Source organism: Acomys russatus, chromosome 11, assembly GCF_903995435.1.
Source record: "Acomys russatus chromosome 11, mAcoRus1.1, whole genome shotgun sequence".
Lineage (NCBI taxonomy): Eukaryota > Metazoa > Chordata > Mammalia > Rodentia > Muridae > Acomys > Acomys russatus.
Window position 1 is genome coordinate 14738201 of NC_067147.1, and position 24977 is coordinate 14763177.

A 24977-nucleotide genomic window follows, 5' to 3' on the forward strand; every position below is an offset into this window, starting at 1 on the left:
ACAAGACTTCATGCAGCCTCTCTGCAGGGTTCTGGCAGTTATCACTGGAGTGTAAGCCAAGTGACCCAGGATTCCATGTTTACAGGGCTCGTGTTTATTTTCTGTGTTCTCTGCTATTTTCAGGAGCGCCTCACCTATGGATGGGATCGTAGACACACAAAAATACCTCCTCCCGTGTTTTTGGCAAATGAAGTCTATTTTAATGATAGGTGATCCTGCCCTACTGGACGTAAGTGTATTTCTCTTGTGATGATTTGTACAGGAAAATCAAAAGCCATGTTTGTCTGTCCTTCAAGGAAAACGTTGAAATTAATGGTTGTGCAATAAAACCTACTACAAATAGGATGTGATTTTTTCTCATGAGCTAGTGACTGGTTAGGGACACAGGGTAATAACAGATGAGGGACAGTCTCCAAATGCAGGATGGGGAAGCCTGGCCAAGGTGGGAGCTGTCAGCTTATCTCTACATGTGTTTGAGATACAGAACAATAAAATAAAACCTGCTCTCCAGTCCTGGTAACTAATGGAGAAAAGCTCCCCTCCCTCCTCTCCGATAATACGGACTCTGATTTCCTCGATTTTCGAGAAAGTCAGTAAGGGTGTGGATTAAAAGGATTAAAAATATCATCAGTAATAGACTTAGCCCTTTTGGGGTGGGGGGGCGGCGGAGGGGAGAGGAAAGAAGATTTCTAAAACCCACTTCAATGTCTTTATAGCAGTTTCACAGAATATATTATTAAAAATTGTCCCTCATACTTGTCCTTCTTACAAGCATGACAGCAGCTGGGGAGAACCGTCAATTTGTCCTTTGCTAGTTGTAGGGTGTGTCTCAGTGCCGGTTATGGGGCTCAACACACAAGGGATACTGGATTAACATTTACTAAATAAAGTGCCTATGTAAAACCATCCTACCCGTCAGAGAAAAAAAAAAAGAACAACAATAATTGTAATAATAAAGTGTGTGTGGGTGCATGTTCTATGCATAGGGCAAATTCAATTCCCATATTCTGCTAGTTCTATGATGCACATTTTTTTTTTTTTTCACATTTTACTATCCAGAAGCCGGGCTGCCAGTCCCCATTATCTATTATTCAAAGTCTGAAGCCTCACATTTGATGTGGAGGGGACATTAGAACCTCACTCCTATTCCTTTCTTACTACAGACCAGTCCAAAGTTTCTGTGCAGTGTAAAGGGGAGAACGTAAGAAAACGCATTGTTTACAAAGGCGACAGGCTCCACATGTAAACACATAGATGTCACTGCCCGCTGGAAACAACAGAGAAGTCTCGTGGAAGAAAACTAAAGTGCTTTTCTGAGGGAAACCATGATCTTGTCCTTTAAAACACACAAGCGTGCATCAGCTTTAGCGTCCCGGGTATGTGCAGACCGAGAGTGCCCCCGACGCTGTAGGCTCTCACACACATTTCCAATGTAACATCTGCTTGTGCCAGTGAATTGTAATTATCAGTCCTTGCACATCTGCTCATTTGCCAGGAAGTGCTTCCAGAGGCAGGGACCACCTTTCTTCCTTACCTAGTCCCAGGCATGTGAGTCACTGTAGGAAACTTCATAGAGCATTTTTGGTCCTTGTTTTGTTTGCTGTTTTGTTGGCTTGCTTGAGGGGCTGAACTGTGTAGCCTAGGCTGGCCTCAAACTCTTGGTAATTTTCCTGTTTCTGCATCTTGAGCTGGTCTTACAGGTATGCCACCATCTTTAGCTGAGGGTTTGGGATACGGTAATGAGGAAATCAGCCTGAAGTGCTACTAAAAGCCTAAAATCTACTCACAGATATGGCTGCCCTGTGCCCCATAGCCAGCAACATGAAACATACCTGAGCCCACACCTGACCCTGAACATGTGAGTGAACCCTCAGCTCTGTTCTCCCCTAAAACCCTGGGAAGTTCTCCAGGACCCACAGTCATGCCCTGTGATTAAGTAACGTGTCCTTAAAAGACCCTGTGTGCCGCCGTGACACAGCAAAGAGCAGGGCCTAGATCCACGCAAGTTTGGCTAACAACTTGGGTCTTAGTTCCTGAGGACAATAAGCTCTGTTTTCTAGAAAATCAACAGCAGCAGTAACAACTACACAAGAACAAGACAAACAGGTACACCTCAGTCAGATCACTAAAAAGCCAACTGAAACTTGCAGCTGGTATTTACCCCAACTCACTCTCACTACATTTCTGAAAATAGCTAGTCCGGGTCAGACCCATAGATAAAGACAGCTGCATCCTGCAGCTTGGCAGCAAGAAGCCAGGAGCTGTGACCACTTCAGCAGCCGTGTCCTCAGCGACGGGAAGCTCACTCCTGCCCTAGCACTTGGGATTCGCCCAGCTGCTAGAGCCACTGCTGCCACCCAGGACCTAACACACAAAGGCTAGGATAGAGGACTGAGGGGGAGGGATGGAGGGAGGCTGGGGGAAAGGGGAGGAGAGACAACATAAGTATGGCCAAGCACTCTGATCCTGGGAGGGATGGGTCTCCAACGTGGTTCTACAAAGGCTGAAAATTCCCTAAGGACAAGGGATCATTCAGGCAATGGAACAACAAAGTCAGCTGAGTTCCCTGGCTGTGAAATCACAGCATTGTCTCACCTGCCCCGTACCTCACTGGGCAAAGCGGGTAAGCGGAAGTCAACCAGGCTCAACCGCCCAACACGCATGCCAACCACTCACAGCAAGCAGCTGAAGTCATGTTTTAGAGCAATTAGAATTGTAGTGCTTCCCTCTTTCTCTCTCTTCCTTTTGGTCACCCCCCATACTTCTTTCCTTCCTTCCTTCCTTTCTTTCTCTTGCTATGTTAAGCCAGGTCACCCTCAAATTCCCAGCCCTCTTGCACCAACCTCCCTGCCTAAAACAGGGGTGTTCTACTACACTTAACTTTCTGTAATATTCGTTTAGTTTTATTTTATGAGTATGAACATTTACTTTTATGTATGTATGTATATATGTATGTATGTATGTATATATGTATGTATGTATGTATGTATGTATGCTGGGTACCCAAAGATGCCAAAAGAGGGCATCAGACCATCTAAAATAGGACTTAGAGACAGTGTAAGCCTCCACGAGGTACCGGGAACTCAGCCTGGATCCTCTACAAAAACAGCAGTGGCTATTAACTACTAAGACATCTCTCCAGACCCTTAGTTCTTAAAAAACTATTATTGTTATTTTATAAAAGGGCCTTCCTCCTATATAGCACTGACTGTCCTGGAACTCAATGTGTAGACCAGGCTGGCCTCAAAACTCAGAGGTCTGCCTGCCACTGCCTCCTACACTCTAGGACAGCCGGAGTAACATGGTGAGACCCAGTTTTTTTAAAAATCAGAATGAAATAAAAGGTGTTGCCACCTAAACCAGATTATCAGAACCTTCTAGAACCTAGCCACTAGCTATTGCTCTCATGCCTTATTATCAATTCTGATAACCATTTTATGAGGTGTGGTATGGCCTTGAATTCCCACACAGATAACAGGTTTTACCCAGGACTTTTTGGGGAAGGTTGGCTGTCCATTTGCATGGGAATTCAAGGCCATATTCTTTTTTTTTTTTAAGATTTATTTATTTATTATGTATACAGTGCTCTAGCTGCGTGTATACCTGCAAGCCAGAAGAGGGCATCAGATCACATTATAGGTGGCTGTGAGTCACCATGTGGTTGCTGGGAATTGAACTCAGGACCTCTGGAGGAGCAGTCAGTGCTCTTAACCTCTCACCAACTCTCTAGCCCCAATCAAGGCCATATTCTTACCCCACCAAAAGAAAAGGGATTGTAAATAAAAGAACAGAACGCAAATGCTGCACTCGCTAAGCATTCATAAAGGGCCAAAAATAAAAGCAGGGAAAAGAAGAAAATCTAAGCTAAAAAGAAAACTCAGAAATTCAGCTAGCCAATGTCATTTCTCATCTCTTGCAAGCAAAGAAGGGGGAATATATTATCATCACACAACACCTCTGTTTCCTCGCAAGGAGAACATTCCAAGCAGCACTCGCTCAGGCAGGAAGGAGTAAATATTTACAGTTACCTGGATTTTCTAGTTCTTGGGCACTGAACTCAGGCAACTCTCTGCCTTGACAGAGCATCCACTTCCAGCAGCTTTGAAATCTGGTGAGCCTCTCTGCCCAAAACTATGTGACCCCAGCCTTCAGGATTTAAAAGGCCCATTATGTGTGAGTGAATTGGGGCTGCTTAGGACCAAGCCGGGAAGTCATTACATCTAAAAAGAAATAAACATACATGCACTGCTTTCTGGCAGCTACACCACAGTCATTCCCCAAAGCGACCCACAGGCACTATGTTTTGTCAAAAGGAACTGTGGCAGAGAAGCACAGTGGTTTACCCAGGATCCTCACACTGATCACACCCTGAGGGAATCCAGCCTGTCACTCATCTCCATTCTCCTATTCTGACAGGGGCCTTAATGGCTGTTTTCAAGAACTGTATGCTCGTCCTCCAATCTCTTGGAGTCACTCCCTTTATTTACACAGGTCTGTGGGACTTCCTTCTCTGTAAGTTGTAAGCTCCCTTGAGTGCAGTCACTCTGTCTCACTCACCTGCGTGGCCCAAAGTGCCTGGGCATCATACTGTGCTCATAAATTCTTACATAACAGAGACTGGAAGATAAAAATCCACATCACCATACTAGCCCAAGGGGCATGTCCCACGAAAGCCTTCACTTACCAGGAAACTGGGACAGAGGGGAGGACATCCTATTGGGACTCTAGATGAGAGAAGCATGGGAGAATAGCAAAGTAGAAGGATCCAGAGGGTCCTAGAAACCTACAAGTAGAACATTATGATAGGCAGATTTGGGCCCAGGGGTCCCGCTCAAACTAAGGCACCAGCCAAGGATAATACAGGCGGTAAACTTTAAGCCCCTACCCAGATCTAGCCAACGGTCAGAACATTCTCCACAGTTGAGTGGAGAGTGGGATATGACTTTCTCACGTACTCTGGTGCCTCACATTAGACCATGTCCCCTGGAGGGGGAGACCTGGTGGCACACAGAGGAAGGACAGCAGGTTACCAAGAAGAGACTTGATACCCTATGAGCATATACAGGGGGAGGTAATCCCCCTCAGGAACAGTCATAGGGGAGGGTAATAAGGGGAAAAGGGGAGGGAGGGAAGAATGGGAGGACACAAGGGATGGGATAACCATTGAGATGTAACAAGAATAAATTAATAATAAAAAGTTTAAAAAAAATCCACATCACTCCCTTGCTGTCCCAGGAGGAGAATGATAAAGCCAAGCTTTAAAGATAAGAGCAGAAGAAAGTAACTGGGATGTTCCTAGCTAGCCCTCAAAACGATGGCGAAACAATATTCTTCTTCTATTAGCTATTTGCTTATTTATTTGGTGCCGGGTGCCCCCAAACTGAGAAGTATTGTTAAGACAAAAAAGAATGACCCAGGTCGTTGTGGAGGCTGCAGAAAAGACAACAGAAAAGGCAAAAGGCAAAGAGATCAACACAAATCCTGACTGTGCAGGGACACATTTGCCATGCTTTCCAGGGCAGTACATTAATAGCAGGAAGCTTCTTTTTATTTTATGGTTCTCACTCGCCCTCCCCCGTGAGAAAGCATATCCTAAGCTGGCCTCAAACTCTTTCTATAACTGAGGGTGATCTTGAACTCCTGACGCCCCCCCCCCCTCCATCTCTGGTTTATGCCACTCTGCTGGTTTATGCAGAGCTGGAATGGAACACAGGTTCCCCGAATACTAGGCCGTCACTCTACCCACTGAGCTACATTTCCCAGTGCCCTAAAATTTTGACAGTGAAAGCAAAACATAAGAGAAAGATAAACAGGGTTAAAGTTTTCTGAAACATGGTAAAAAAAAAAAAAAAAAAAAAAAGTACCTATTTGTGTCATACTTTATAGCTTAAGTATAGATGTCATGGTGTTCAATGTAGTCATTAAGATTAAGGTGTGTATGGGGTGGTATGTGCACGCGCGCGCGCGCACAATGTATGGTGAATGTGCTTCTTAGAGTGGGTGTGTGCATCTGTGTATGCCGCATGCACATGCGTGAGGAGGTCAAACGTTGACATCTTAGTCACTCTCCACCATTATTTTTTAATACAGGGTCTCTCACTGAATGCAAGTTTCATTGATTCAGCTAGACTAGCTAGCCAATGACTTCCAGGGATCCATCGTCTGCCCACTCCCCCAGCTCCAGGGTTACAAGTGTACCTGACTAGTCCTTATTTTTTTCCATGTGGTCAAGAAAAGCTTTTACTAGGGGTGAGGAAACACATAGACAACAAACCCTCAGAGACAACAGGGACACACACACACACACACACACACACACACACACACACACACACAGACCTTTTTAAAAGAATTTAATAGATTCATCAAAATCCTCCAACTATTACCCCCGCAGCCTAGCTACTTCTCCTGGAAGTAGAAGCACATGCCTGGAAAAAAAAAGGGGGGGGGGGGTCTGTTGGAGGACCTAGCTTCAGCTTAGACAGTGACCTCACACAAAAACAGCGCCTACAAAAATGCCCTTCACATCCTGGATGAAGAAAGAGCCAGCCTCGGGATGGACTTAATAATGGCCGCCAGGGTTAATACCAAACCAGCTGTTCTGGACACTGGTAACTAAGAGGTACAGTAATGCCAGCCCCTTGAATAGCAGCTTAACGTGGGTGTTCTCAGCCTCCTGAGCAGGAAGAAACATTAACCAGTAACAATGAGTCATTTTTACACATTAAGAGTCCATTAACTCCTGGGGCAAAGTCCCAGGCCCCCAGAAGTACCACAAGACACAGAGAGAGCAGTTCCACCAGAAAATGTGAAGAGTGAGTCTTAATTATGGCCCCCTGGTTCCTGAGTCTCTTGCTTGACTCGACAAATCTCAGAGAGAAGCTAGGGAGGGCAGACTGCCGTACTGTGCGGTTGTTAAGAACCGGCAGCTGGGAATCAGGCTCGTTGGCTCCTAAAGTTAGAGTTAGAACTGAACTGGACCCAGAACATTGCAGTACAATGATGCACATTATTAAAACATGCAATAAGAGGCTTAGTATCTCCGTCTTGCCATGCATCATAACACCCAGACTACAGAAAAGTCAAGCTAGGAGCTAAAGGACAGTCTCTTAAAATACAAACAGAAAGAAAAATAGGCGTGGTTAGAGTTTGGGCTTTGCTTTGTTTTACTACAAAAGAGATGAGAGGTGGGGAAGAAGTGTGCATTCGATTTTAGCATACTGGAGGAGGCACTTTGTGTTTTAACTCATTATTATAAGGTTCTTATGCCTGGTAGGTTGTTACTCATTCCAATGAATACCCAGTCAACTCTTTTATATTTTTCATTTTAGTTAGTTAATTTGGGTTTTTTGTTTTGTTGAGACAGGGTCTCACTATGCAGCCCTGACTGTCCTGTAACTCACTATGTAGACTAGGATGGCCTCGAGCTCACAGAGATCCAACTTGTCTTTGCCTCCCAAGTGCTGGGATAGTGTGCACCACTACACTCAACCACAGTCACTTCTTAGCCTTTTGGGACCATCACAGATTTGGGATAACCAAATTCTAACATGGCCTGATTTGCATTATCTTTCTTGTAGGTGTCTTCAAGGAAATATGGCAGTTTATCACCAAATATCTGAACCTGTCTTCAATGTGTTGTTGTCTGACCAGTTCTTACCCTTAAAGCCAACATGCATAAAAGCAAACTATACTTTCTCTGGGCTCCCTGTATTTTAAGGGCAAGTATCTTATTTAAATGGAGGATAAATACTTCACTTGCTTTTCCAAACACATCTTTTAAAAGCCTAGCTGAAGCTGTGCATGATGCTCCTCAAGCATGTCTCTTACACGTTCACAGCACAGGACTGGAGAGATGGCTCAGCAGTTTAGAGCCCTGGCTGTTTTCCCAGAGGACCCAGGTTCAACTCCCAGGACCCACATGGCAGCTCACAAACATCTGTGACTCCTGTTCTAAGGGATCCAACAACTTCACACAGATACGTGTGCAGGCAAAGCACCAATGTACATAAAATACAAATAAATAAATTATTTTTTAAAATTCACAACATCTTTCGAGAGGTGGCTCAGTGGTCAGGAGCGGCTGCTCTTGAAAAGGGCCTGGGTTTGGCTCCTAGCACCTACATAGAGGCTCACAGCCACCTGTGATTCCAGTTCCAGGGGATCCTACACTGTTTTCTGGCTTCTGAAGCCAACAGGCACATACATGGTGCTCACATATACATGCAGGAAAAAAAAAAACGACACATACACATTAAAAAACCCTTTTTAAAAAAATGCAACACATCAGAGTGTGTCTTTCAAAGTTCATAGCTGCCTTATTAATAAACTTCTTTTCTGAAATTCCACATTTCAAAGAGGTTACATATACGTATATATATACATATATATATATATATATATATATATATATATACACAAATACATATACATATATACACACACTAGGAGCTTTGAAGGCCGCCTTCCAAATCAGCCAAGGCCTACCTAATCGTAACCCTAACATCACTATTAAAAATAAACCTCCCTTGATCAACGCTGGGACTGCAGCATTAATGCAAAAGGATAAAAGCAACCCCAAGTCCCTTGTCCAAAATGTGGAGCAGAATGGTCATGCGTTGAGCTGAGTTAGCAAGTTAATTTCTTCCCAGCTCTTATGAATAACGGATGTGGACTTCAGAACACACAACACATGCAGAAGGGCTTTTAACCTCAGGTGGGCTTTACCAAGTCTTACTGGCAGAGTGTATCGCAAAACTTTAATCAGAGTCTACTTGAGGTGTGAGCCGATACCAAGTTTTCTACTTAATTCACGTTTTTCAGGGAACTATTAAATAAAGGACGGCTGAGTGAGGTGAGTCCCATGATGACAGGAGTTACCATGCAAGAGAACCGTCAGTAACTCAGGCAGCTGACACTCTGTCATTAACGCCTGGCGAGAAGGCTTGCAAACAGGACCAGAAAGCCTGCACGCAGTCTATCTCTGGTCACTCATCTGACAACTGTCAGAGCCGCGATTCGGATCCAAGGTTGTTTGGCTCCAAAACTAGTCCTCACTGATGCCGATAACATACACTCCCGGAACGTCCTCCGACCCCCAAATCTGATGAAGGCAATTGAATAACCAAGGAGGGTCAGTCCTATTACCAAGTGCCGCTGGTACCATCCGGATTCACAGGAGGTAGGAGGTGACAGCGAGCAAGGAGGGCCTTCCTACCTAAGCCAAATACCTCATATGAGCATGTACATGGCCTCTGCAAGAGGGAGGGTTCCCCATTTGCTTTTGTTCAAAACATGAGGTTTTTAATTGGTTTTTAAAAAAAAAAAGAGTTCTGGATTCTAGACCCTACTCCCAAAGACCTGAGTTCTCAACTCTACGGACTGGAATGATTTGGAAAAGCTTTCAAAACAGAGGAGTCACAATGTCGTCTCTCGGAGATTCTGTTTGACAGGTGCACAGTGGGGCTCCAAGCATCAAACAATGTCAAAATTTCTATGATGATTGTAAAACACAATCATTGAAGACTTTCTCCCTAAAAGGTCTGGGAGGGAGAGAGAGAGAGAGACAGAGACAGAGACAGAGAGACAGAGAGAGAGGAGATTGCATGCACATTCACGCACCCACGCTTACCCAAACATTTAATATCAGCTCTTCTGCTCTTTTTCCTTGCAAGCATGCCAGATGAAGTGTGACATTCAAAGACAAACAGATTAGTGGCAAACCAGACAACCACGGAGGGCTCATGTTACCTGCGTGGTATCTTCCATCAGCCCACGAATCTTCTCCACAACATCATTGCGTCGGTGCTGGCGCAGGGCGCTGATGAGCTGGGCTAGGCTGGCCTCAGGGCCACGGATGGTCCAATGCTGCAGAGCTGCGTAGGCCCGTTCATGGTCTGCCGTGTATCCATTGGAGAAGGCAGCCACCTCCCTCTCGCTGGCGTTGCAAAGAAACTGATAGATGTCCTTCCACTGGCTTCCCACCTGGGCGGCTACAAGCTTCAAGATGTCAATACCTGTGCCAGGGATGAAAGAAAATAAAAGTAAGTTCATGAGTGTTCTAGAAGGATGCTCTTCTGTTTTGCTTTGTCAGAAAAATGAGTCATCACCCATAAGTACCTGGCATACACAGCCCACCATGTAGACGGCTAGACACCATTATAAACTTTATTTTGTAGAGGAGAGAGATGAATCTGAGGCCAAGCACTAGCCTAGCATGCACGAGGTGCTGGGTTAGATTCCAGGGTGGGGGTGGAGGGAGGGAGAGAAGAGAAAGAGAGATAGAGACAGAGACAGACAGAGAGACAGAGACAGAGAATAACACGAGCCTTTTAACAACAGGTTAGCGTCCTGCGTGCACACCAAAAGAAGGGTTGATCTTAGTGATGTAACAAATCATCCCCCAAGAGCTGCTTTTGAAAGGCAAACCAATCAAAGCAATCAATCTTTGTCACTGCTAAATACAACTGCAATAAAATAAACCAGACACCACCCCCTCCACATACACACACAAAGTGGTGATGTCATGTCATAGAATTCAGAAAAATAGCAACTACAAGTGAAGACTTTAGTGTACTTTACATAGCCTTGGCTAAATAATATGCAAATTCTAGGGCCAGTGTCTTCTGTCAACCGATCAGATACCCAACTGTTCCAGTCCAATGGAGTCATTGTTTAAGACCATCTAACTAGGAGGCTAGAGAACTGATCCAGCAGTTAAGAATTCAGAGTGCTCTTGCAGAGGACCAGTTCCAGTACCCATGTCCAGTGGTTTACAATCATCTTAACTTCAGATCCAGGGGATCTTATACCTTCTTCTGCTCTTTGAGGGTGCACACACGCACACGCACACGCACACGCACACACACACAGAGAGAGAGAGAGAGAGAGAGACAGACAGACAGACAGACAGACAGACAGACAGAGAAAGAGACAGAGAGAGAGAGAGAGGGAGGAAATTAAAAATAATATGGCTTGTTCAGTGGGACACATCAGTACATGTCTGTAATCTCTGAACTAGGCAGCTAGAGGCAGAAGAATCAGTTTGAAGACAGCCTAGGATGCATGGTTGCACAGGTGAGACCTTGTCTCAAAAAGAAGACAAAGAAAAAAAGAGCATCTATCACCTCAGATGATTCTATGTTCAATGAGCAATTTTCTGCTCTATTATTCAGTCTTCTGTGTTGATGTGAACAGTTATAATTCAGACAATGGTCCAAATGACAGCATCATACTAATTGCAGTTATTAGCTTCCAGGTATTGTGTTAAGGCATTTAGCCCATGCAACCTCTCCATAGGACATTAACATTCCTGCTGCACACCAAGGAGGAGGAGGAGGAGGAGGAAGAGGAGGAGGAGGAGGAGAAAAACATCAGGAAAGCTAGGCTACCATCATTCCAGTATGGCAAAGATAGATGGTTGGGACCTGAACCTATTTAACAAGTTGGACATAAGAACTCCCAGAGAAGCAAGTACCATTAAATATGTAAATACATGCTGCCTTCCAGGACAGAGACAAGGTTTTTGAGTAAATAATCAAGGCTGGTTGATAAGATATCTTTACCCTACCCCATGATTTAATATTCACTAGTCCCTCTTAGGCACAGGATATAATCCAGAACTCTCTATAGATCCTTAAAAACACTGACATGCCCAACCTTTAATCTGATGCCTTTCCAGTGTTAACTGCCACTTATCACATATGTCATCCATACCTTCCAGTTTGAGGTACAAGACAAAACTAGCATGTACTCCTTCTTTCTTCACAACTGAACAGAGGGCTCATTGTTACTGTGGCAACAGACCACACACACAGTTATTTCAGCCCAAGACAACAATTCCTTAGGAACATTTAACATAACAGGTCATGGCTGAGCATGCCTGCAACCCTAGTACTTGGGAGGCAGTGTGGCGCATCCTCAGTACAGACATTTTCTCTTCTTTAAGTTTAGAATCGCTACCTTTTCACTTAAAGGAAGGAATTTCATGGCTTCCTTTTGACTTATCTGAATGGCCGGCCTTGTTTACTTCAGCATTGCAAGACCACTGCTAAGTGAAATAATGACCTTAATCTGTTAACCAAGACAGCTAGCCACCATGTGACCATGGTGTTAACCAAGACACCATGTGATCAGAAAGCAGGTAGCATACACAGTGTGAACACCCTGGGCAGAGGGTAACTTCTGGGCAGAAGGAACTAGGTGCTGGGAGACTTTATCACATGTCCATGAACAGAATGCAACTGTGGCTAAGCAGAGGATTATTCTATGGTCATTATGCTATCGGTCACTTGTCAACTCTACAAACATGTGTGTTCATCCTGAAATCTGATGGATCTAGGGTGAAATTAAATCTCTGGATCCACACACTTAGATAAGCACCTGGCAGAAGCCTCTGTCATGCAAGGGTTTCTGGTGTCTCCTGCTTGCTTCTTCTCTTTGCAATTGCAAGTTGGTTTTGCTTAGATTTATGGGCCGTGTTTTATGTCAATAGGAGTGTGAGTGATCCCCTACACCAGAACTGTTAGTGGGAGTGATGTTTTTAAAATTGCTCTTTATTACTTATTTCTTTTTAAATAAGGTCAGGTTTCTAAGTGAAGTTTAGGGAGGAAGAAAGGAATAATAATAAGAATTAATCATCATCATCATCATCATTTTTAAAATCCAATTTTTGATGCAAATGTTTATGAAATGAGCTAGCAAATTCTGACTAAGAACAATAATAGCTACAGCAACCTCTCTGACAGTGGAGGACTTGGCAGTTAGTTCCTCAGCGTAAGTTCTCACCCTGCCACTCAGTTCTACATACGTAGATGTGTTGGGAGACCATGTATACATACAGGCTACGTGAGCCCCTAAAAACTCCTTTTAAAACTAAAGCTTCTAATAGGAGGCTCCTGTCTCAGGTACTAAAAACTAGAATGCTACACAAAAAATTTATCTATCTATCAGTGCATTTCACACACAGAGAGAGAGAGAGAGAGAGACAGAGACAGAGACAGAGACAGAGAGAGACAGAGAAAGAGATTGCTACAAATTGAGCCAATTGAGACACTGCTGTCCACTTCACGGTGAGCCACAGGCAGCTGCTTTTCAGTTTTCCCAGCAACGCTTCGCCAAATGTACAGCTTTTGATCTCAAGCAAACAAGTGTCCTTCATAAAAGAAAAACCCCAAGGCCTATTTAAAACCTCTGCAGGTAACCCTGAAGAAACAAGCCGGCTCTTTGTGGTTAACGTGGTAGGCTCATCCAAACACCAAAAGGCTTGTTAGTCCCTGACTCTTAATTTAGGTCAATTTGACTAAGGCCCACAGTGTCTTACATGAAAACATGGGTGCTTTTGCTTACAAGTAGGACCACTGTTCCCATCTTTAGGATGTCTATGACAGTGTGGCTTTGGGCAAACCACTAACTGTAATGGCCATTTCCTCAGCTTACAATGGATCGCTCACTGTCACCCCTGGCAATGAGAAGGTCAACATTTTCTATGGAGTTAATTTATTTTAAAAATTAGCTACATGGTTTTCAATGTGTCTTATATGCTGAGCATGGGAACTTGAGCCTCAGTGCATTTCTCATGCAAATACACACCCTTTGCAGAGTAATTACAGAGTCTAAAAGCCTTAAGAATGGTCCCTCATCCAACACTCAGTATTTTTTTTTTAAGTCACAAAAATAAAGAGAAAGGAAATGGGGGCGGGGGAGGGGGGGAGAGCGCAAAGAAATGAAAAGAAAAACACAAAAGACTGGGTCCGATGAGGTCTGCCTTCAACTCAAATGAACTTCAAACTAAATTTAAAACCTCCGAATTGAGTTTCGTATTGCCCTCCTCCCCAGTGAGGTGTTCCCATTGTGAACGGTGGAGTCCATTCCAGAAGCTCACCTGTGCCAGCAGGGTTCTTTGACACAGCAATCTCCCACGCTGGAGTTGATAATTCAAAGATAGAGTAGACAGTGGCACTCCCAGGAGACAATAGCCTTCCAGCAAATTGTCACAAAATCCCATGGAGAAAAACAGTCTGAACTAGTGCCTGGTTCACCAAGCCATCACCACCAGGGAAAAGAAAGACTTATGGAATGCCTCATAGGTGTCTAAGGAGCGGCCGCTGTGTCGGGTGTTTATTAACAAGAAAGTGAATTAATACCAAGGAAACCCAAAGCTGTCAGACTTGGAAAGCATTAGGGAACTGGGAACAGTGGCTCTCCTGTAATTCTAGCTCTTAGAATGTGAAGAGAGGGGATCCCTGGAACAACAGACAGGCTGAACTGAAGAGAGACCCTGCCTCAGTGGGTAAGGGGGAAAGATGACAGAGGAAGATTCCACATATCAGCTATGGCCTCCAGAGTCATGCACAGACAAGTGAACGCTCACATGCACAGGGAAGAACATCAGACACACACATACTCACACGCACACACACACATGCACGCTCACTCGAGGAAAGAATTAAAAAGAAGTAATACAGGCCAGGTGTGGTGGCGCACGCCTTTAATCCCAGTTCTCAGGAGGCATAGGCAGGCAGATGACTATGAGTTCAAGGCCCTCCTGGTTTACAAAGTGAGTCTAGGACAGCCAAGGCTACACAGAGAAATCCTGTCTCGTAAAAGAAGAAGAAGAAGAAGAAGAAGAAGAAGAAGAAGAAGAAGAAGAAGAAGAAGAAGAAGAAGAAGAAGAAGAAGAAGAAGAAGAAGAAGAAGACGACGACTGAGGGGCTAGAGAGATGGCTCAGAGGTTAAGAACACTGTCTGCTCTTCCAGAGGTCCTGAGTTCAATTCCCGGTAACCACATGATGGCTCACAACCATCTATAACGAGATCTGGTGCCCTCTTCTGTCATGCAAGTGCACATGAAAGTAGAGGACTCATATACATAAAATAAATTTTAAAAAGGAATTAAAAAAAAAAAAAGAGGAGGAGATGCTCCTTCAAAAAAAAATTTTTTTTTCCTTAAATTTGTGATTGTTGCCCTGTGTCTAGCTCCAAAAATTATGGGTGTGCACCTCCACACCCATCTTCTACATGTTTTTTTTTTTTTAATCTTCATGTGTACTAGACACGTCTGGGCATTTATGATGATGACTGTTCTGAATAGTACAGTAGGAAAGCAATTTACAAAGTATTTATGTTGTGTAATGTAATGTAAGTAACCCAGAGAGAGGATCTGAGGCATCCAGGAGGGCGTGTGGCGATTATATGCAAGTACTATGCCATCTTATATAAGAGACTTTGGTGCCTTCAGACTTTGGCACACATAAACAGTCCTCAGGACAGTCTCCCATGCACGCCAAGAGACTATGGGACATGAACAGCCTCGAGACCACTGTCCCAAAAGACTGATGTCAAAAGACTGATGTATGTGTCACATGTGTGTATGAATGCTGAAAGATCACCGGACAGATGACACCTATGTGTTTGTGGACACCGAGAGAGCACTGTAACATGAAATAGATATGTGAATATGAATACCTGTGCTGGCTAATTTTACGTCACCTTGACACAAGCTAGAGTCACTTGGAAAGAGGGAACTTCAATCGAGAAAAATGCTTCCACCAGACTGGCCTACGGGCAAAACCTGTGGGGCATTTTCTTGACTGCTGATTGGTGTAGGAAAGGCCTGACTCACTGTGGGCACTGACGCACTGGGCAACTGGTCCTGGTGCTCTAAGAGCGCAGGCTGAGCATCCCATGAGGAGCAAGCCGCAAAGCAGCATTCCTGTGTGGCTCTGCTTCCGTTTCTGCCTCCAGGTTTCGTTTCTGCCTCCAGGTTTTTCCCTGCCTGAGTTCCTTCCCTTATTTCTCTCACTGACGGAGCATGACTTGAGAGTCATAAGCTGAACAAAGCCTTTCCTTCCCAAGTTGCTTTTGGTCTTGGTGTTTTATCACAGCAAGAGAAAATCTAACTCAGACAAGATGGAAAGAGTACTGTACTTACGACATACAGAAGGTGCATGGAAACTCTGAAAACATGTATTGAAAGCATTTCATAGCATTAGCGTGTCAAGCTCAGTAGAGAGGTTGGGACCACTCCAAGGCCACTCAGCTAATTAAGAGTGCATCTGCTGTCATTAATTGGGAGTGTGACACAGTAGAGGAATGGGATCAGTCCCTCTAACTCTCTTCATCATTGAGCATGACCATCTGGTGTTGATGGGAGCACATTGCAGGCTGGCCATGAATGGGTGCTTCTTCCTGGACTATTAGTATTCACCATGCTGGTGTTAGGACTGAGGCTACATGGTTTATTTCTTTTCTTCAAAATTAAACCTTAACCACAGCAGGGGGGGCTCTACAATCTCTACACTGGCAAACGTATCTGAGGCTTTGAGAACTTGGCGGCCTTTGTCAAGTGGCTCCTCAACACTATTGCAGTAAGAAAACTACTCTGGGTACAAATGAGTGCACCAGGGTTCTATCACAAGTTGATCTGTAGAAATACCTAGTGGGGGCTGGAGAGATGGCTCAGCAGTTAAGAGCACTGCCTGCTCTTCCAAAGGTCATACGGTCAATTCCCAGCAACCACATAGTGGCTCACAACCATCTATAATGAGATCTGGTGCCCTTTTCTGGCATAAAAAAAAAAGTGTACAATGCAGGTAGAGCACTGTATATGCAATACATATTAAAATAAAAAAAAAGAAAGAAATAGCTAGTGGGGTGCATATGGCCATGAGCCATACAGCTATGTAAAGAGCTGATAGCTAGACACACACACATAGCAACCACATATTGACAGGTATATTAGTGAAGAATATAAAAAGGACAATGAACAATCCCACTCTGATCATCAGCTTATATATGAAATGACAGTAAAGGAAACAGAGGTCATTTCTTGGCTCACCTCTGTCCAAGTAAAGTTCTGAATCCTAAAATAGAGACAGACTGACTGATCTGCTTCATTCAACTTAATGGAAGGCCTATTCTCCTTTCACTTACACTGAAAATTAACAAGACCCTCAACCCACTAATGGCCTGGTACAGAGACACTGGAACTCAGTATTACTTTTTTTGTATGGTGCCAGGTACTGGAGTTCTGGAAACTGACTAGCATTCTCCTGACTGGCCTGGACCTTTCTGTCTAAACTGAGACAGCTCCAACTATCAGCTCTCCTCCCACCTCTGCCTCCCAGGCACTAGTCCTAAAAACTCAAACCACTACACCTGGCTCTACGATCAACAATTCTAAGGAGGTTGTTGAGGGAATCAAATCATATGAGCCAGAGGCGCATCTTCCAGAAACTGTCTAGGAAGGCAAGTTTCAAACTCCTGCATCATGCCCTGGGCAAAAAACAACCTCAACAATGTCAGTATCTACCTCTTGTCAGGTAGGGAAGATAAGAAGACTTAGGGTATGGAATGTGAAATGCTTATTTCAGCTCCTTGGCACTAATGTAGCATGCCTTCCTCTGCCTGCCTCAGATCTGGATTGACAAGGGTCTCTGGGAGAGTGGACACAAGACACTCTGTGTTCAACACTGGGTGACAGGCTGTCAATGGATTTATGCTGTTCATGCTTCGTGAACCTCAATACTACATGTCTGGGGAAGTCATGTCCAAACTCATCCACAGAAAGGTAAATGGAAGGGGAAGTGCCATTGCCACAACCCTACCCCGTGCAGGGAATCATGGCAGTGTTCACTGGGCTCTTCCAAGGGTGGTGAGACTGTGTCAGTCCACAGCAAGAAAACCTAAGGACAGAGGTGCTCAATGGTTACCATGGTAGAAATGGTATTCTCCAGAGCAAGCTAGAGCCATGAATCAGATATTATACGAGAATGCTGGTAGCCTCAGTCAACTTGACACAAACCTAGATTTATCTAGGAAGAGGGAATCTTAACCCAGGAATTAGCTCTATCAAGTTAGCCTGTAGGCAAGTCTGTGGAGGATGTTTTCTCAATTAATTATTCATGGGGGAGGGGGAATTGCCACAACTGGGCAGGTGGTCCTAGGACTTAGGGGAGGGGAGGGCTGAAGACATGGCTCAGTGGTTAAAAGCACTGGTTACTCTTCCAGAGGACCCAGGTTCGATTCCTAGCACCTACATGGTGGCTCACAGCCACCCCTAACTCTGGTTCCAGGGGATCTGACATCTTTTTCTAACCTCTGTAGGCAACAGGCACCCATATGGTGCACAGACATACATATAAACAAAACACTCATGAGAATAAAATAAATTAAATCTTGCCAGGCTGTGGTGGTGCACACCTTTAGTCCCAGCACTCAGTTGGCAGAGGCAGGTAGATCTCTGAGTTCGAGGCCAGCCTGGTCTACACAGTGAGTTCCAGGACAGCTAGCGCTACACAGAGAAACCTTGTCTGGAAAAAAAACAAAAACAAAATGGCAGGCTGAGCAAACCACAGGGTCAACGCACCAAGCAACATTCTGCCATGGCCTCTGTTTCAGCTTCTGCCTTGATTCCCAGCTCCAACTTGCTTTGATGATGGATTATAAGATGCAAAATGAAATAATCCCTTCTCTTCCCGAGTTGGTTTTTTTGATGACGATGTTTTATCACAGCAGTAGAGCAAACTAGAACACACTGGGTGACTAGCCTGGGAAGCCTCAGTGTTTAGAACAGGGGTTCTCAACCTGTAGGCCGAGACCCCTTTGAGGTTGAATGACCCTTTCCCTGGGGTTGAATATCAGATATTTACATTATGATCCATAACGGTAGCCAAATGATGGTTATGAAGTAGCAATAAAAAAAAAAAATGATTCTACAGTTGGGTTCACCACAACATGAGGAAGTACATTAAAGGGTTGCAACACTGCTTTAGAAGCTCACTGTCAGTTTGTCAGCTTCAATGTGGAAAAAGTAAATAAATAAATAAATAAAAAGGTTCTTTCTGTCTTCATAAACACCTGACCTCTGACCTTTCCCATTGGAAGAAGGGTTAAGGGCTCTTTGGTCCTTGGAGATAAACGTCTGAAATAACTGCTGCCAGGAAGAGCCTATGTGGAAACCTTCCTTGGGAAGAGAGGTATGAAAGACGGAAGTCATGAGTCAGAAGAAACAAAGGCTGGCTGTAACCACGCAACAGACACGGCGCTCTAGGTGACCTGGCTAGTCTTTGTCACCTTGACACATGTTGGAGTCACCTGGGCTCTCCACGGTAGGGAGAGTGTGCACGTACAAAACTAGAGACAAGGGTGAAACCCGAGGATGTGGAGGTCAGAGAGCAAGGAGGCACCAAGTGAGGAGACCGGGAAGAAGCAGTCAGCAACACATGGGGAGAACAGGGAGTCCATGGAGGGCTCAAAGTCTCATGGAAAAGGGACGCACATGCCAAATGCTGCTGCAGGCCAAGGGGAGGAAGCCTGAGACCTGCACTAGGGCAGTGTGGTTAGACTGCACGGACCAACAGTGTGCCCCGTTTTATCACTCTGACTATCCAAATGCAGGTGAAAAGTCACGCCTTTCCACAGCTTAGTCGCGTCAATTATGGGTTTGCGTTCTCTCTTACTCATATGGTTCTCACTCACTAGAGTCTCAGATTTGATCAAATACAACCTGTTGTGATAGCTGGAGGTAATTGATTTTAACTTACAAGCTTGAACCTACCCCTCGGCCCAAGTCTGATGTAATCCACGAACCAGATACACTGAATTCTGTACATTGGCTGCAGTGTTACCAAACCAATGGTTTATGAAGAACCGTCAGCACAATTCCAGAAAGCCTTTCTCCTTTGTAAAACATGTGTGGATGTCATGCCTGACCAGACTAATTTAAGGGCACACCATAGGGACTTTTTTCCCCCTTCTTCTCCCATTTGTATTTGGGTCCCTTGTATGAAAAATGCTAACTTGGTTTTCACTATCTGAAACAGGTTACATTGTAAGACAGCTGGGTAAAGTCTTGAAAATAGTATTGTAATAGGAAATTTGTTTTCCCTAAGGGCTGTAGGCAGAACACACAGCTGGCACACATATCCAGAGAACATAGCTGCCTCATATGTACTCCCTCCTGGGGACGGGGTGCAGTGGGGGGTCGGGGTGGGGTCCTCTGGCCACTTGGTCACTCTGTGTGCTTGCTACTGAATGCTCAAGGCCTTAGCTGTAAGAGGCCTTGCTCCTACAGCATTTCTGTGTGCTTCAAAGTCTTCTGATGCTTCCAGGGAGACGGACCAGTTGGTAAATGCTTGCACTGCAAAGAATAAGGACATGATTGCATCCCAGAATGCCCATGGTAGTGCTGTTGGGGTGGAATCCAGGTGAGGTGGCAAACAGTGCTCTTATAATCCTAGCACTGGGGGAGTGGAAAGATGCACACCCCTGGGGTTCACTGGCCGGCTAGCCTAGCCTACTGGCCACCTCCAGGCCAATGGGGAGAGATCCTGTCTCAGAAAACAAGGTGGGAGCCAAGCATGGTGGCGCACCCCTTAAATCTCAGCACTCGAGAGGCAGAGGCAAGTGAATCTCTGAGTTCAAGGTCTGAAGAGAGAGTCCCAGGATAGCCAAGGCTACACAGAGGAACTTTGTTTCAAAAAAAAAAATAGATATCAGGGGAGGGGGCAAGGTGGATGACGCTTGAGGAATGAAATCTGAGGTGGTACTCTAGTCTCTATGTACACACAAACACACGCGCGCGTGCACACACACACGCACAATCATGCACACAGGCAGGCAGGATCACACACACACATACACATAGTAAGTGTGATAAAATCTAATATCTTAACAGGTTAAACGCACAGGAGAAGCTGAGGTTACTGAAGTTATATGGCTCAAAGGTAGAGTGCTTGCCTAACATGTGCAAGTCTTGGGTTCTAGCTCCACAATAGCAATAAGTAAAAAGAGAGGAGAGGGGGCGCAGGGGATAGAGGGGGCAGGGTAGGGGGATGGAGGGGGCAGGGTGTGGACCTGAGAGTGTTAAAACAGGACTGTGCTGTCTGCAGGGAAATGGCATTCCGGAGAGCAAATGTGTCTCAGGTGGTGAGGTGGAGGTCTGTGGTGGAGATCAACCCATCTGGTCACCCTGTATAATGGCTGCAGCAGCGTGGTGGCAGCCCAGGGCTGGAGTGGCAGGATGCGCCAACTCCTAAATGGAATAATCCGCTCCCTTTCAGCTAGGCCTCCTGGTGTTTACACTCCAAGTCTACTTCCCAAAGGAAATCTGGGCTGACTGACAGGATGACCGTCTGGGATTCTGGGTCAAGGAGTCTCTGACAAGGCACGGTGAGGAATGCTCATGAGTGCTGCTGAAGGGTGGTGAGACAACAGCGTCAAGCCGCACAGGCAAGTGAGCTGGATCAGCAGGACAGGACGCTGGTCATCTCAGACACCACAGTGTCTCACTTTCTCAAATAGCCCTGGAAACTGGTCAATCACTATCTGCCTTTTTTTTTTTTTCCTTTCCTTTTCTTTTCTTTTCTTTTTAATTTTCCACTCCAATCACTTCACAGAAAGTCAGGAGACTTTTCTAAGAGAAAAAAACTCATTGCTAATGATAAACTACGGGTGTTTTCCTTTCCAGCAAGCTGGGCTTTGCTAAGGGAAATACAGTTGCGTTGACTGAGCGTGTTTTAAGATATCAACTCTAGGGAGTTGTGGGGCAGCTTGTGGTAGAGCACTTGCCTAGCCACCATGGGCAAGACCCTTCAATCCCTAGCACTGAGAATAATATGGATAATAATAATCACTACAAGAACAAAAGTATTAAGTGTCAGTTAATTGGTAGGAAACTATCTGGGATGACCCCGAGTCTTCCGTTTAAAACCTGGTGTTGCCGCTTTCTAGCTTTGTGGCTTGGAGGGGCGGTTAGCTCAGTGGTAGAGAGCACTCTGCCTTGGGTTAGAAAAGAAAAGCCAGGCGTGGTGGCACACGCCTCTTATCCCAGCACTCGGGAGGCAGAGGCAGGTGGATCGCTGTGAGTTTGAGGCCAGCCTGGTCTACAAAGCAAGTCCAGGACAGCCAAGATAACATAGAGAAACCCTGTCTCAAAAAACAAAAAACAAAAAACAAAAAAAAAACAAAAAAACAAAAAAAAAAGAAAGAAAGAAACAAAAGAAAAGAAAAGAAAATGACAGCCAGGGGTGTATGCGTCTGTATCCCAGTGCTCAGAAGAATCATGACGTCAAGTCTAGCCCTGGGATAGATAATGAGTTTAAGGTCCTCCTGGGACCATGCAGAGAAAAAGAAGTAAGCAATGAACACGTAATGGTAGCAGGAACCCTACGTGGTAGGAAATCTTTGCCAAAAATTGTCAGGATTTGGAAGCACCAGGGTGTGTGTGTGTGTGTGTGTGTGTGTGTGTGTGTGTGTGTGTGTGTGTGTGTCCGTCTGTGTGTTTCGAGAGAGACTTAACTGGGGAGAGAAGACCTGCCCTACAGGTGAGTGTATTACCCCACAGGTTGTGGCCCCAGGCTGAATTAAGTCAGGAAAGGAGGAGATGCACCTGTATCTCTCTGTTTTCTAACTGCATACAGACACATGACCAGCCAGCTCACGCTCCTGCCACCAAAGGCTCCCTGCTGGGGTGGACTTGATCCCTCCTGCTATGAGGGAAGCTAAACCTCTCTTCTCTTTCTCACGTTGCTTCTGACAGATGTTTAGTCACAGCAGTAAGAAAGGTAGCTAGTAAACCCTTTTTATAAACTTTCTGTTTTTAGGGGCCAGGGAGAGAGAGCTTTGTGGGTAAAGGTGTCAATCCTCAACAGATAACATAGTTTGACCCCCGGGACCCAGATGGCGGAAGGAGAGAACTGATCTCCACTAGTTTTCCTTTGACCTCCACTCGTGCACGAAACATTCCCATCTCTCTCTCTCTCTCTCTCTCTCTCTCTCTCTCTCTCTCTCTCTCTCTCTCTCTCTCTCTCTCTCTCTCTCTCTCTCTCCCCTCTCTCAATAAACTGAAAAGAAAAATCTACTTGAGTAGACAGTCTTCAAGCCTGCATCCTGAAGTCACCTTTGGATCACTATTGGCAAACACCCCATAACTTCACTTTGACACAAACTGGAGTGGAGCAGCACTGACTTAGCTCCCAGTTCCCAACACATGATAGTCTCTTTACTTCTGTGCACTGCACATTGTAGATTTATTAACTTGGATGATGAAATGTTTCCTTAAAGTGCTCCTGAGTCCTGGGTTCATTATTTCCCTGACACACCCAGGGCACACCTGTCACCTAACCATTGCTATCTCTGAGAAACATTGACATGTGAAACACAAACACAGTCACAAGCCCAGAATGGCACTGCCTTGGAAATCAATGCTACAATTGAGGTAGATCTACCGCTCCCCCTAGAAGGAAGAAGAAACCATCCAGACGTGTGCTTCCTTCACAGTCCTTACACTGGGGCAGGCTTGAAGAAAGAACCACACTTGGGGACCAAAGGAAACCTTTAAGCCAGCAAATGAGGCTGAGGAAAACCATTTGTCTTTTCACACCAGGTAAGGTGGGATGGCATCATGTTTTCATTTGCTTAGACAGTGAGTTTGAGAAAGGGATAGAATGGAAGAAAAGACAAATGTTATCTCCAAAATTTCGAGACTGAAACCATAGCTTGGTTCAGCAGCACTACCTAAACCTTTTAAATATGAACCCTAAGTAAATTAAGTTCTCCTTCCTATGCGACTGCTGCTGCCCTAAGCCAATTTTACATGCCACTGGGGCATAAACATCATGCAAATAAGAGGACTGGCCACCCACCCAGCCAGTTTATACTTTAACTTTAGTCTTTGAGTTTCGACTATATATGGAAGGAATTTGGTTGTAAGTTGGGGCTCTTTGTTTTCTGAGACATGATCTCACCCTGTAGCCAGGGTTGGCCTGGAACTTACTATATAGCCAAAGCTGGCTTCAAACTCACAGATTCTTCTCCTGCCTCAGCTTCTAGAAGCTAGGATTGCACGCATGAGCCAACAGACCCTCAGCTCCTGTTTCAGCTTTTTGTATTATCACCGAGGATGGGTGTTGGTCTAATGTGTTTTGATGCTAATTAATAAAAGGCCATCACACCTGGGCAGGGCAAATGAGAAAGGCGAGGTTAAGGTTCCAGGCATTGGGGGAGCGGGCAGAGAGAGAGAATCTTGGGAAGAAGAGAGACCCGAGGAGAGAATAAGGAGGCCACCATGCGTTAGGTGGAGGAGAAGCCCATGGCTGGCATGGATGGAGGGCTTGGCCCAGATGAACAACATTAGCAAGTATTTGGGATTATGGATGGGAGGTAGCTTGATAGAACGTATTAGAAGCAAATGGCATGGAATTGGGGCAGGTATTCCATACTTGCCCTACTATGGGAAGTAGTTTAGATGATTACTATCTGCCCTGCCCCCAGGTTAACTAAGGCTATTTTAAAATATAACAGGTGTCTCTGTCTTGATTGATTGCTAGTGGGTTAGAAAATACTGCTATAATAATAATTATAGGCTTAATAATAAACATTATTAGGCAATACTGATAATTTAACAACAACAGATGGGATTTTAAGAAAGAAGGGGCCATTTACAGTTATTTGAACCTTCATGATTTGGGTAAGTAAAATCAAGTCTCTCAGCATTCTTCCTTTTGCTTCTCCATAGGAACCAAGCTAGAGTTGCCCCTTTCACTCCTCCCTCCTACAAGAAGAGGTATCCATGCCTGCCTGTGCCTGGAGTTGCCCCTTCTCCCGCACACCTAGCTTGTACCATCACCCTAGCAAGAGTTCCACTCTCACTACCAGTCCAGGCAACTGGAACAAAGGTCTTTGCCTCCAGCCTCTGAAAGGGTTAGAATCAGGCTAGCCAGGCAACGATCTACCTTTCTATTCCAGCTCCTTCTATAGTGGACAATTAGACTTTATGGCACTTTTTTTTTTTTAATAGCCAAAGTCCCTTGGGCAAATATTTTCTCCCCCTGTAGTCATTTCTCATGCTACACGTAACTCATTAAATTTGGCTGGGTCTCTGTCCGGACCTCAGCTCTCCATGAATGTTTCAGTGCAGCTCATGCCATTGTCTTTGTTGGGAACAGAGAGCTAGTGGACCTATTAATATTATGAGT

General features: G+C 44.9%; 1 protein-coding gene across 1 annotated transcript in view; it reads right to left on the reverse strand.

Moving 5' to 3' along the window:
* Tnfrsf21 (TNF receptor superfamily member 21) overlaps positions 1-24977 on the reverse strand; it is a 77811-nt gene that overhangs the window by 15156 nt on the left and 37678 nt on the right. Inside the window, exon 4 of the mRNA XM_051152936.1 lies at positions 9751-10016. Coding sequence (XP_051008893.1) covers positions 9751-10016 — 266 coding nt within the window. The remainder of the gene's footprint in view (positions 1-9750; positions 10017-24977) is intronic.